We start from the raw sequence: 13,065 nt of genomic DNA on the forward strand, positions 1-13,065 counted from the left end.
TTGAATCCATCACAGATAATACTTTAAACCTTGTACAAAGCAGTGAGTTGAAACGCATGCCCTTACACAAAGGACAATGAGGATTCTTGTACAAAGCAGTTTGCCAAAGTTGTGGGTAGATGTAACATCCAGCTTTTGTCTTGGTAAATGTCACATTTAAATAACATAATTGAAGAAAAGTTTATTTCAAAGGTTTTTACATTTGCATAACAGATGTCTCTTTTTTCGCAGGTGGCTCTGGACGGATCGTGGACACACATAGTTGGATTAGATCAAGTAAAGCAACCTTTTACACTGTACCACCAGATTTTCTGCTGATCACCTTTTACCTGCAGCAAGCTTGGTCCACCAAACTACATTTGTGTTAGAGACTGGCTGAACAACCAGAACACAGAAATCAAATCTTTCCTACAAGGAGCAAAACGTACAAACTGAAAAACAATAGTTTATATGCTATGCATGCTGATGCATTAATTCATTATTAAACAAAAGTACCACCAAAATAAGTACTTTCCCTCTTAATTGTGGTTTTGCGAGTGAACAAAAGAAAGAAATTTATTATCCTGCCTTCAGAAGCTGCATCTGGCTTTAATGTATAAGAAATAACACAGGATACCCGAATGAAACAACTCTAATTGAATGCTTTGGAGCCCTGAATACAAACCAGTCTTTGGAATGACCTTTCCAGAGAGAAATGTTATTCCTCGCATGCACCTAACAGCAGGAAAGCACCATATACACAGTTCTCCTTTCGCGTCACAGTAGAGTTATGATCTCCAAGATAAAGGGCAGATTTTTTTCTCTGAAAGAAAAATAATCTGTTGGCTGGAGATTGGGACACAGACGAAAAGCATGTTTTGGTGACCAAAATAGAAGTGAAGGGAGAGCAACGTCTGGGAAAGAAAAAAAAGGAGTATTAGAGAGATGCAAATAGAGAAGACGGGACTGTTACTTAACCTTCTTTGCCAGATTTTTAACAGAGCACAACAAACTTGTGCAGTTTTTGTGGCTTTTTTCCATGGGAACTTATCCAGGGCGCTGTGGAGCTAGCCCTCCTGGGAGGTCCTGTTAGATAGAGGATAATACTTCATGAAGACCAGTAAGACCACACGTCTTCCATCAAATTTCAGTTGACTGTAAGAGGACATTTGGAGGGATTATTGCTGAAAACAGAGCCATGACCGTAAGCAGCCAACTGGAAATCTGATATTCTCCTTTCCTCATCTTTTTTTGGGGATTTTTGGTTGCTTTTTCTTGTTCAGTGTACACCAGTAAGGACTAAAACCTCCATCTTCCAACTGGACCGACAGAGAGTTTCATCTTATCGGGAGACAAGCTTGAGCTGACTGGAAGGAAACACTCACTTTTCCCCCTGCTGAGGGCTTTTGTTTCTGCTGCAGCAGAAGCGTTTTACGTGGGGTAGCGATGGAGATGGAGAAGGGACATATGTCTGTCAGGAGAGGGGTGAGCTGGAGTCCAGGAGGATTGAGAAAACCTCTTCAGGCAACGCAAGACATGCACACCCCGGGGACGGAGTGCAATGCATCCTGGGAAAAGACAGGATTCAACAAAGAACAGATGAGCCGGAAAACAAGTAAGTGTTTGTTTATCTGGCATTTTCTGTCCTTATACGGGGAGCGAAAGCAGGGAGGAGGTGTATTGCTACTCTGTTACTGCATAACACATAAATGCTGCTGTAAATACATTCCCGGTAGTGCTGCTTTAATGTCACAGTATGGCCTTAACTGTACTATATCATCAAAGCAGAAAAACCTATATCTTGAATATGTGGTGAGAGAAGTAGAAAGTGAATAGAGAAAACAGATAGCCTTGCCTTCGTCATTGAAACTTGACACAGTAAAATGCTCTATGAAACATCTGTTTCCATGCTGTAAAAAATACAGCCTGCCCAAACAGCAATGGAAATGCAATCATGCGTCACTGCTAAAGGGTCTTAATGTACAACACAGACACTGACAATAATGGCCTACCTAACAAAACATTATGTTGTTAAATCATAATATAGAAAAAACAACAACATTGAAACAATACTCAACTGGAAATATAATTAAGTCTGGATAGTGACAGATAGATGTAGTGCTCAGACAAAGTAAAAGTCATTGTACTGTAAGGAAGGAAAACAGAAAGGTCATGGCCATCAAATAATTGTTATGTACTCTAGTTAAGATTGTGATATACAGTCAGATCTAAAGCCTGTGTACTTCCCATCATTCAGCGCTCAATAACTCGAGTCGTTTCCTGAAACACAACACAAAAGCACTGCTAATATTCCGCCTACACCTCTGCAGAGACCTTTCTTAACGCACAAAAGTAACAGTCTTTTATTTCCCCCATGGGATCCACCGAGAGTTTAGGTCACATTCAGTTTGGTAAGGTCCCAGGACCTCTGTTAATCCTTGTCTTTCCATACCGCTTCACACATCACCCACAGGGGCCTGCGCTGTCATCCCGCTCACCCCACAGCCATCGCCTGCAGAAAGATAACATCCGACAGGGTAATCTGACCTTTGATACACAAATGCAGAGTTAGCCCCCTGACTTAAATCCTCCCGCATGTGGGGGTGTTTTCCTGTCTACTCTCACCCACGCAGGGATGAGGGGATGGGACAGATCGCAGAGGGATGAGTTAGAGAAAGTTAGAGGTTAATGGAGAGGATAAAAGGCGGGGGGTTGACATTGTGATGTGGAGGCTCTTGCATCACTACTAAGGGCTACGTTTCGTCTCTGCTGGAGGACAGGAAATTCCTATCCTGCCCTTGCAGGTTGGAGCTTAGGGCCCAGAGGGTTCAAAGAGGGCAGACCCTCTTGGGGAGAGTGCACCATAAACACACACTTACATGGTGACATCCAGACAGACACGAAGGGCAGCAGAGGTCAGGTGCTGGAGCTCTGGAGTCTCAGTTGTCTAATCCATACACACATAAACTGGTTCCCTTTCCACTTCAGTGACTGCAACATGGCCAGACACTTCCCTGCCACCACAGGACATCAGACAGAGATAAGCCACTCAATACTGGCAATTGATTGAACACCTCTCCAGAAGTGTCAAAACAAAGTGTAGTCTGTGTGCAACTTCTAAAACATCAATACTTTCTCAACAGAAGCCTTGAGCTCTTGTGTCAGAGGCATGGTGTCGTTTTTTTATAATCAGCAACCAAAAAAAAAGAAAAGAAAAAAAAGAAAGAAAGTCCATATTGGAAAAAGTGCGGAGCTGGAGGCTGAATGACAGACAGCCTCCCTCCCTTCTTCCCTCCCTCTCTCTCTGTGTGCTGGACTGCGGAGAAAAAGAAATCCGATCCTGTGTCTCGCTACAGAAAGGGGGTGTGAAGCGATCAGACGCAGTTAAATTGAAAACTCTTGTGGAAGTACAACTAAACAGCGGAGCTCTGACTTTGACATGAGAAAGGTAAGCGATATGGCAGGAAAACTTTCAGGAAACTTAGGAAGCATTAATAGCCTTGAATTAAAACTGAGTTTCAACTCAAGCTTGGCTGTTTTTTTAAATGAAGAACTATGACTTGTTAGTAGCTGTGTGTTGTTATTTTTTATTTTTTGTAACACAAAAGATCGGATAATATATATATTTTTTAAAAGTTTTAACTGACGTCCATTGAGCTTTTTTTCTACTCAGCTCCTCTTAATTAAAACACTGCAACAACAACAACAAAAACAGAAATAAAAAAACAAGACAAGATTTCATCACTTCAAATCATCTTTATTTTTCTTTATTGGTTAATAATTAACATATTAATCAGTGTACATATTACTGTTAATCCTGTCATTTAGATTATAACCACAGACTGTAAACTTTCCGTAAAACTCTGACTAATGATAAACAAAAGTCCACCCACGTCAATAGTTTTCGGGAGGTTGCTCACTATTTGAGTCATGATGTTAATCACTGATGGGATTTGCACCTGCGTGTTACTTGAGAACCACTCTGGCTCCCACTAGAGGTAGATGTTCACATGAGGACATGTCATTTAATTTCAAGCCTCACTGTTCTGGTGCGGTCAGGTAACTGAAATAATACTAAGTTAATAGCTAATAAAAGTATACCTTATTGGGAGCTGTCGAGGTTTTTCCACCCATATTGAAAACCTAAATAAAGGGCATTGAATATATTGTAAGTACCTGTGTGATAGGTTGGTTCATTTCTCTGCAGCAGTCTATAAAAGAAGGTGATTTATGCTCATGTCAATAGTGCTGAGAGAACTACTTGTTTAAAAGGCTGTGTGAGCTTTTTTGCTTGTTATAGTGTTGTTACAAATATGTAATATGGTTGATGTATCTCCCTCTTATAGTGTCTCGCTCTGTCTTTATTCTGTGATGAAAACTTCAAATGTGTTAGGCTGAGTGATTTCACACAGGGGATTCTGACACTGAAGGGTATAAAGGGGTATAATGTCATGCTTGTAAATGTAATACGGATGTTTATACCCCAAATGCACCCGATAGTCCTCCTTTATAGATTTAAAAACAAACATATGCTCTTGAACTTTAGGTGGGTTTAAGTAAAACTAACTCAAGGGTATCCCTGCAATGATTTAATTAAATTACTGTGAGGGCAGACTTTAAGACTGTAAAATCAGTGACAGATGCATATTATGCCTTTTTACTGGGGGAATGATCTTGCAAGCTTTATACTCTGTGCCAGGAAAAAGTGCATGGGGAATGAGCTCTATAGGACAGCTTTACGAGTGATTGATTTATGCATAATTATTTTGATTGGCGCATGATTACTTTAAGTAATGTAGCTGTCTGGATCCATCGCATTATTAAATGAAGAAAGAGTCTTGGCTGTGCCAGCTGTCATAGAAACCTCCTGGAGGGACATTAAATATCTTCCACCAGTCAGAATTACATGAATTAGATGAATAATCTACCAGATGTGTCTCCACAATGTGTTATTCTCCTTTAAAACTGAAATGTTCTTCAGAGAATCCGAGACCTTTCTTATTTCATTAAAAAAAAGCAAAGATGTAGCTTTAATTTTCCTTTCATGAACTTTGAAGCATAATGTCATCACTATATTCAAGATGGGAACACTTGATTGTATAGTATGTTTATAGATAACCGTCGAAATATGTCATTTTTGGAAGCTGTAGATTGTTAAAATTGTCTATTAAGGGTTTGAGCTGCAGTATTGCGCACATTAACTACAGAGAGAAACCAAAGGCATGTTGGAAGCGCGAGCAGGGAGTTTTCTCAGCAGCGGAGGAATGCTTAGGGAGGGACTACTGCAGATGGCAGAGGAAATAGCTCTGCTGCCTGGAATGGAGCTCCTAAGCTCAGAAAACAAACTGTCAATTTTAACATAGACATGTTTCATCACATAATTTCAAAGCAATCAGCAAAACTACACAATTAGTGTATGGTATGATTGACAAGAATTTATTTTTATTCCTGTAGCACACACTGACCTAGTTCTTTTTATTAACTTAAGTCAACACGCTTTTATGTCTTTCTTATTAAAATGTTTATTTGAAAATGTTTCTCCGCCTACGCCTGTTACTTTTTTGTCTGCAGCTCCGGTCTGCTGAGTAAAGTGTCCACAAAGCCTGTACTTTTCTCGCTAGATTGGTTGGAATCAAAAGTACAGCAAAGAACAATCAAAACCATATGGTGCAGAAACAATTATGTGGGTTTTAAAGAGAATATTGAATCCTAGACTTGTTAAAAATGTGTGCCCGCTGGTTCTCTCTTTTTTGTGAAAGCAGTCTGGTGAGCTTTAATTAGATGTTGAGGGAGTTGTCTTTGTTTAAATAGTAAATGTAGTCCCCCAAAGCGATCCCTTTTATCATTAAACATCTCTGAAGAAGACCTTTTTTCACTGACCAGACTGCTGCCTTTGTTCCTTTCTGTTTCCCTTTAGACCTGACCAGAAGCGCCAGTTTATCAGAGAAGGAGCTAAAGGAGGCTCGTATCAGGAGTCAGATCATCGCTGCTCAGCTCACCATCCCTTCCAACTCTTGCTCCAGAGGCGTGCAGCTCTTCAACCGACGGAAGCAGAGAGTCAATGCTTTTACGCTAGAGAGCTGTGGAGAGGGGTCAGCGGAGGACAGAGCAGAGAATGTGAAAAGTGACCCCTTGTCTAACAAACTGACATGGGCAGAGAGGAGCAGTGAGGAAAGGGACAGAGACCTGAATTATAAGAATAGCACTACCAAGCCACTCTTGGCGCCACCTGGGAGGATACATACAGTAAGCGAAACCATGGAAGAACCAGGTAAGCATTTCCATGAGGACGATGACATAGAGGACAGCATCATCCAAGAGAGACATTTCCTCCCTGTAAAGGAAGTAGAAGAGGAGGAAGAGGAAATGGATGAAATCCACCAGGAGCATGAGGGCAAAATCAAGGATGAGATTCCCTCTGGAAGTAATAATACTGATCCCACTCTGATGAGACTCACTGAAGAGGAAGCAGAGATAAATGGGGGCCACCCAGGGCCAGTTCCCCCTGGAAATGTTCTCAATGGCTGCCATAGTAGCTCTGGACCTGAGAGGATGGCTGTTTCTACATCCAAGCAGACGACTGCCATCATCAATCGAACTGCAAGGCCTTTCTTCTCACCACCGACAGTCCAGTCTTCCGAGGCGGTCAGCCCTGTCAATGACATCCCCCCTCCTCCTTCATATTCCACTCCTCCTCTTCCTGCTTTCAATGCTCCCCAACCTGTAGCGTTTTCAGCCCCAATTCCACCTCCATCATACCCCACACCTCCTCTACCAGCCTTCACAAACCGACCCCAGCAGACCTGCTATTCTAGTCCACCTCCAATTTCTCCTGTGATGTCTCCTTCCTCTCCTCCACCATCCCAGTTCCCTGTTTCTTCTTCTCACTATGTTGCTTCAAATCCACCTGTGCCCCATTATGCCCCCCCCACAGTCCCAAAGCCCTCCACCTTTGTCCCTCAGCCCACCGGAGAGAGGAAGCCAACCAAAACAGGAATACTTGAGGAGAGTGCTGCCAGAAGATCAAATAGGAAGTCAATGTTCACATTCAAAGAAAAGCCAGTTGTAGCTCCGAACCCTGAGCTGCTCTCTATGGTGCAGGGGTTGGATGAAAGGAAGAAACATGGAAATAAACCTGTGCCTGAGCCAGCATCAGAGGAGGAGTTATTAGCTTTGGGTGCAGAGGCCTCAAACTTCCTCGTCAAGGAAGTAGACAGAGCTGAGGAAGCAAAGGCTCCAGAGTGGTCCTCCTGCCTCAAGAGCTCCAGGACCCGACCCAGGGCAGAACATAGGCCAGAGCAGACCCTTAACAATGCATCAGGAAAGGGGGCTGAGCTGTTTGCTAAGCGTCAGTCCAGAATGGAGAAATATGTCGTTGAGAATAAGAACACAGGACAAATTAGGTCTCCTTCTCCTACAATGTCTCTGCCACCATCTTGGGTGTACCCATCAAACATGCCCGGTAGGGTCAAAGCCATTGCTAGGAACTCTGAAGTGAGTGCCCAGGTCTCACAAAACCTAAAGGCCCAACAAACAGTCAAGCCTAAACCAAGGCAAAAGGAGCCAGAGCCAGTTCCAGAGCCGCCTCCTTTGGAGAATGGTTGCTCCAAGATAGAGATGGACCTCTCAAGGCACCGGCCCTACCAGCTTAACTCTTCTCTCTTCATCCTTAATCCAGTCAAGGACCCCATTAGTACCCTACCCAGAGCAGCACCACAGGCCAGGAACATGATGTCTCCCCAGTCTCTCTCCAGACAAACTTCCTTACCTAACAACCCTCCCTCTCACTTCAGCGTGTCTCCCCAGATGCCCCTTAGCCCCACAAGAAGAGCAGAATATCCACGATCAGCCTCTGGGCCACCAAGGATCAGTTCTCCTATGTCTGCCTTTTCTCCAGAGCGTGTGTCCTCTCCTCGGTCGGTTGTCCAGTCAGCAAGGCCCACATTTTCTGCCAAGAAGGCGGGGATTGAACCACAGGTGTGGAGACCCTCTCTGTATAAATTGTAGGCAGTTTAGAGGGCTTAAAATGTACTTACTGTGCTTTCTTCTTAAACTTAAACTTAAACTTTTTCTTCTTCTTGTGCCTCTGCTTTCTTTATACTATCCCTTACATTGTAGTTTTATTTATAAGAGAGGAATCTTTTTATGTGTGAAATATTTTAATCCTGATCATAAAACAATTGTTCTACACTATCAGGTACATACTTACACCAGAATACACCAGAAAGTGTCAATTGTTAATTCAACAAACATTATTATCAATATCTTAACAGTTTATGTTCATTTAAATGTAAAGGTATATAATTGTTAATTATCCATTGTTGCAAACACCCAAAGATCATTAAGTAACCTTAATTAATATAAAAAATGTGCCATCTCCATTGTGTTTTAAGATATGATGAGAAACTTCACAATGTTTCTGCTTTGTCTCTCAATTCTGTGGACACCAGGGTGATGCTGCTTCACAAAGCACTTTCGCAGATGGTCTGGCATCTGCTTTATGATTTATGATTTGCAATTTAATGCTGCTCACTGACATGAAAGTTGCAGCAAGCAAACTCCTTTTATGTCTTTAAGTCTACAGGGTAATTTACTCTACTTTCCAGCATTTTCTACCTAAATATATGCTGTGTACTTAGATTCTTTGATGTTTCAAATTTGCAGACTGCACACTAATTCACATCTCGCATCTATATTGTCATTATATTTTCGGGACTTAAAGCAGTAATTTCAGACATATTTTTTCCACACCATCAATCACTGTTGTTTCAGACTACAAGGTTTTAGTCTGTTTCATTTCATAAACCTTGATTCATTGTGTGTTATGATTGTTGTTTTTTGTTTTGTTTTATTTTAACTGAATCTTTCCTCCTCTGATTAAAGCTTTATGCTAACACTCTGCTGTGACCTCTTTCTCTTTTTCTCATTTCCTGGCTTCTTTCAATAAGTAATTTCACTGTTTACTTTTTGTTATTTCACTTTCCTGCCTTTCTTGCAAACACTGCAAACACTTGATCACGCTAATAAATGTCATGCCTCTGTTAATATGCAGGGAGGCAGATCTATCTGGTAACACAATATGTGATATTCAAAGTTAAAAAATAATTATTTCAGCCTGCCATTTAAATTTATTTTACACTTCCACAAGTATTTGAGTTATGTCTGTGCATGTTAAGACCCATCCCTGGGTACTGTTGGTCTTAAAGGGCTCCGATGTTCAAACAAATGACCTTTGACCTAGACCTTTTCTTTCACAGACGTCCTAATATATGACTAATATATGACCAGTAGCATACTTTGTAGAGCTAAAGGACTGATGAGTTCAGTCTGTACTATAATACTTGTCTTCATATTATTATTATTATTATTATTATTATGAGCAGAGATAGTTCATTATTAATTAGTGTGTGTGTAAGCTGGAATGCTACCCCTGCCTCAGTCAAGTAACTTCATATCCCAGTAAAGGTTAATCAGCTCAGGAAAGCCAGATGACAGTAACCTGAGAGAGACACTAAAGACTAGCTAGGGGCTGATAGCCAGGATTATTGCAGAAGCACACAGAAGAAGGGAATACACAGAGATGACCTGGATGCCACTGAGGCTCAGATGAAATTATTTTATGAAAATAGATGAATTTAGTGTGGTATAAGTTGTTTGTATGTTACTTTCCAAGACTCTAAAAAACAATATTTGTCATGGTCCAACAGACACCAAAGGAGTCCACCCCAGCTGAGACCCCCAGTGAGACACCCACGCCAACGAGGACGCCCAGCCTTACCAGGCGATTCAGCAGCCCAGAAGGCCCCACCACTGCGTCCTGGACTTCCGGCCTCCAAACCAACCGCCCCTCCAACACCATCTCCGGCCGCTCAGTCACCTCACCTGTGTGCTCTCCCAGAGGTAGAAGATGCCAATCCCCTATGAACACTCAGAATATTCAGTTTTCCACTGTTAGCTCAGTTTCCACATCCAGACCATCCCAGACATCTACAGCCACCTCTCAACGCTCTCCTTGGGGTTCAAGATGTCAGTCCCCAATGGTTAACCAGGCCTCCACCATCTCTACTGTTCCTGGTTTCAGACCTCCCCAAACGACTAGTTCTCCTCTTTCTCCAGCATGGGGTTCAAGATGCCAGTCCCCAGTTGTAGGCCAGCATACCCAAACTGTTGCCCACATTTCCACATCCAGATCCCCTCAAACAACTACAGCCTTCTCTCCACCTTGGGGTTCAAGATGCCAATCACCGATGGTAAACCAGAATACCCCATCTTCCACTGTTTCCATTTCTACATCCAGACCCTCCCAAACACCTACAGTCACCTCTCCTGTCTGTCCTCCTTGGGGCTCACGTTCCCAGTCTCCTGCACTCTCTCAGACCAGTTTATCCTTCCCCACTGCTAAACCTCTGCACACCTCCTCTGCCAGCTCTCCTGTTCCGACACCTAAAGACAGTCGCTGCATGTCCCCGGTTGTTAATAATACAGACTCTAAGGCCAACCATCGCATTCTGGCAAAAAACATCATCAATGCAGCCAAACGTAAAAACAGCCCTTCCCCAGGTGCACTGAGCAGTCACAGCCTCCCCATCTCACCTCTGGGAAATTCCCATCATGGCTACGATTGTCACAAACCACCCATCAGTCCTTTCCAGCCACGGCCATTGGGGGCTCAGTCCCCTACCTTCACCAGTCCTCCTCCCACCCCAACACAGAGGATCTGTTCTCCTGTGAGGCTCTACAACACACGATCCCTCACTGACTCTGATGCCTCAGTTGAGTCAGAGGACTCGGGCCTCCGGTCACCTGGTCTGCACACCTACAACACTTGCCCCCGTGGCTGGGGCGGCAGCCTGAGGGTGAAGAGAAGCACTGTCTCCACTGACCTGTGAGGGTGCTACTTGATGGCATGATTACAGTTTTCATAGACTTACTCCCCTGTGGCATTTGTGCAACCAGTAAACAACATTCTGATGGAATTTAATCAGACTTATATTAGATAATTTACCTTTCTGTTACTTTGAATACAGATCCTGGACAATGGTAAACATTGTATCAATTAGTATTAGTATTTTGTATGACTCACATTCATATTATGGACTGACAAGAACAAGCTTTTTACATAACACAGTTGCTGTGGCTTGTACGCTTCTTGCATACCAAAAAATGCAGACTCAAAATAACCAAAGATATTTGAAATCATTTAAAATGAATGTTATACTCTTTACACCTTCACAGCAAGCATATAGTTCAAACAATACTGAACTATTCCAGTTCAATATTGTTTTTTAAAATGTTTTTCATGAATGATACTTATGTCTGCTGGTCTTTCATGAGTCCAAATCAGAAGAGACTAACATTTTTAAGCATAGAAGGGATCCATGAAATGAGAAATGTGTAAATACAGTATATAGCTCATCAGACAGTGCAGTACTTCTGTTAAGGCATTTTCACTGTGCTGTACTAGTAAAGGATGAAATTAAACTATGCAGTAGCTTCATAGTGAATATAGATTTAGACCATACTGGAGGAAAATCATTTTTGCAACACAGTGGTAGGTGGGACACACGTTATTCACATTATTGCTCATGGTTCAAGTATTCACCAGTTTATTACCCATTTTAATCAATGGACAATAAATCATATGCAGAGTTATCGCAGTGCAATAACCAATTTAACATACTATATATATATATATATATATATATATATGCTGCTTTATGTACCACATTTGCTAAAATGAATGTATGGTTTACAGACAGATTGACAGAGAATGACAGAAAAAAGGAATTGTCGAGTATGAAGAGTTACATAGGGGCTCAATGGGGCATCGGCACATGTATTTAACCAAACACTGTTTCCATGTTTTAGAAGAAAAAGATTTGGTGTTTTTTTCTCATTTTTAAAACATTGTTGAAGGGCAGGTGGCACAGTGGTGCAGTGATTTGCACTATCACCTCACAGCAAGAGGGTTCTGGGTTTGAACCCACCAGCTGCCTGGGGCTTTTCTGTATGGAGTTTGTATTTTTTCTCTGCAGGAACTCTGGCTCTCTCCCACAGACCAAAACAAGCAGGTTAGGTTAATTGGTGACTCTAAATTGTTTGTAGGTGTGAATTAGAGTGTGAATGTTTGTCTGTTCTCTATATATGTTAGTCCTGTGATTGACTGGCCGCCTGTCCAGGGCGTATCTCACCTCTCACCCAGTGTCAGCTGAGATTGGGTCCTGCTCCCACATGAATCTCTAGAGGATAAGCGGTAAAGAAAATTGATGGATGGATGTTGGTGAACAATTAATGAATGTAAGGTTAATGAGCAAACAATAATTTAATGAAAAAATGTCAGCTGATAACGTGATTGTAATATTCATATTGGACATTGATGTATGCCTAAATTTTGTTTTACTGTCATTCTTTTAAGTAATTTCTTTAACGAGAGACAGAAATGCAAATAAGTGCCTCTTTGGATGTGGTTTAGAAGAAAGTTTGTATGTCACACAAGTAGGGGAGGTAAAAAAGACATTGCTGTCAAACTTCCATGGAATAAAAGGTAGAAGAATGTGGTGCGATCTGAAATATTCTGGTAAGTGTTTGTGAAAAAGGATCAGAGGAATGGATTGTATTTCAAATGCGTGCGTAACTCTTAATGTACATTCTCTTTAACTTCTGAAATTTCATTTTATACTTGATTTGCACTTCTGTTCATTCCATTTCAGTGGCTATGTTGGCATTGTTTAAAACTTGATTTTTTTTCAAGTGTCATTCACAATACAACCAGTAAATAAATATCCATACTGTAAAAATCTGACCATTCCTGCACAACGCAACATATTGTCAAGATGGACTGTTTCAGATGTGGGATCATTGAAAGCCATATTTACATCATTCCCATCTTGCCCAGTCCTGTGCAGCACAACAACACAACATATCATACCTTCATTCCCTGACATGCAGGCCAAAGGCATCAGCACATATTTGCGTCTGTGTGTCTCATGAGTGACAGGGACACCTGCTACATGGTGATCTGGCTCCTTCAGCAGGATTAAGACTATCACTGTCGTGGATTGGTTTCAACCTGGGTCACCTCTTGGA

At 41.8% G+C, this 13,065-nt stretch overlaps 1 protein-coding gene across 1 annotated transcript; it reads left to right on the top strand.

Moving 5' to 3' along the window:
- The first annotated feature begins 1,431 nt into the window (after positions 1-1,431).
- On the top strand, positions 1,432-11,272 carry LOC133986295 (synaptopodin). Its single transcript, XM_062426123.1, has 3 exons — positions 1,432-1,594; positions 5,897-7,956; positions 9,687-11,272. The coding sequence occupies exons 1-3, from the start codon at positions 1,432-1,434 to the stop codon at positions 10,866-10,868; spliced, it is 3,405 nt and encodes a 1,134-aa protein (XP_062282107.1). The 3' UTR covers positions 10,869-11,272.
- The last annotated feature ends 1,793 nt before the right edge of the window (positions 11,273-13,065 follow it).

Source organism: Scomber scombrus, chromosome 9, assembly GCF_963691925.1.
Source record: "Scomber scombrus chromosome 9, fScoSco1.1, whole genome shotgun sequence".
Classification (NCBI taxonomy): Eukaryota; Metazoa; Chordata; class Actinopteri; order Scombriformes; family Scombridae; genus Scomber; species Scomber scombrus.

Coding starts and splice junctions, on each gene's coding strand:
- LOC133986295 (XM_062426123.1), top strand. CDS start 1,432: ATGGAGAAGGGACATATGTCTGTCAGGAGAGGGGTGAGCTGGAGTCCA. Junction 1,595..5,896: donor ACAGATGAGCCGGAAAACAA/GTAAGTGTTTGT, acceptor GTTTCCCTTTAG/ACCTGACCAGAAGCGCCAGT. Junction 7,957..9,686: donor AGGCGGGGATTGAACCACAG/GTGTGGAGACCC, acceptor ATGGTCCAACAG/ACACCAAAGGAGTCCACCCC.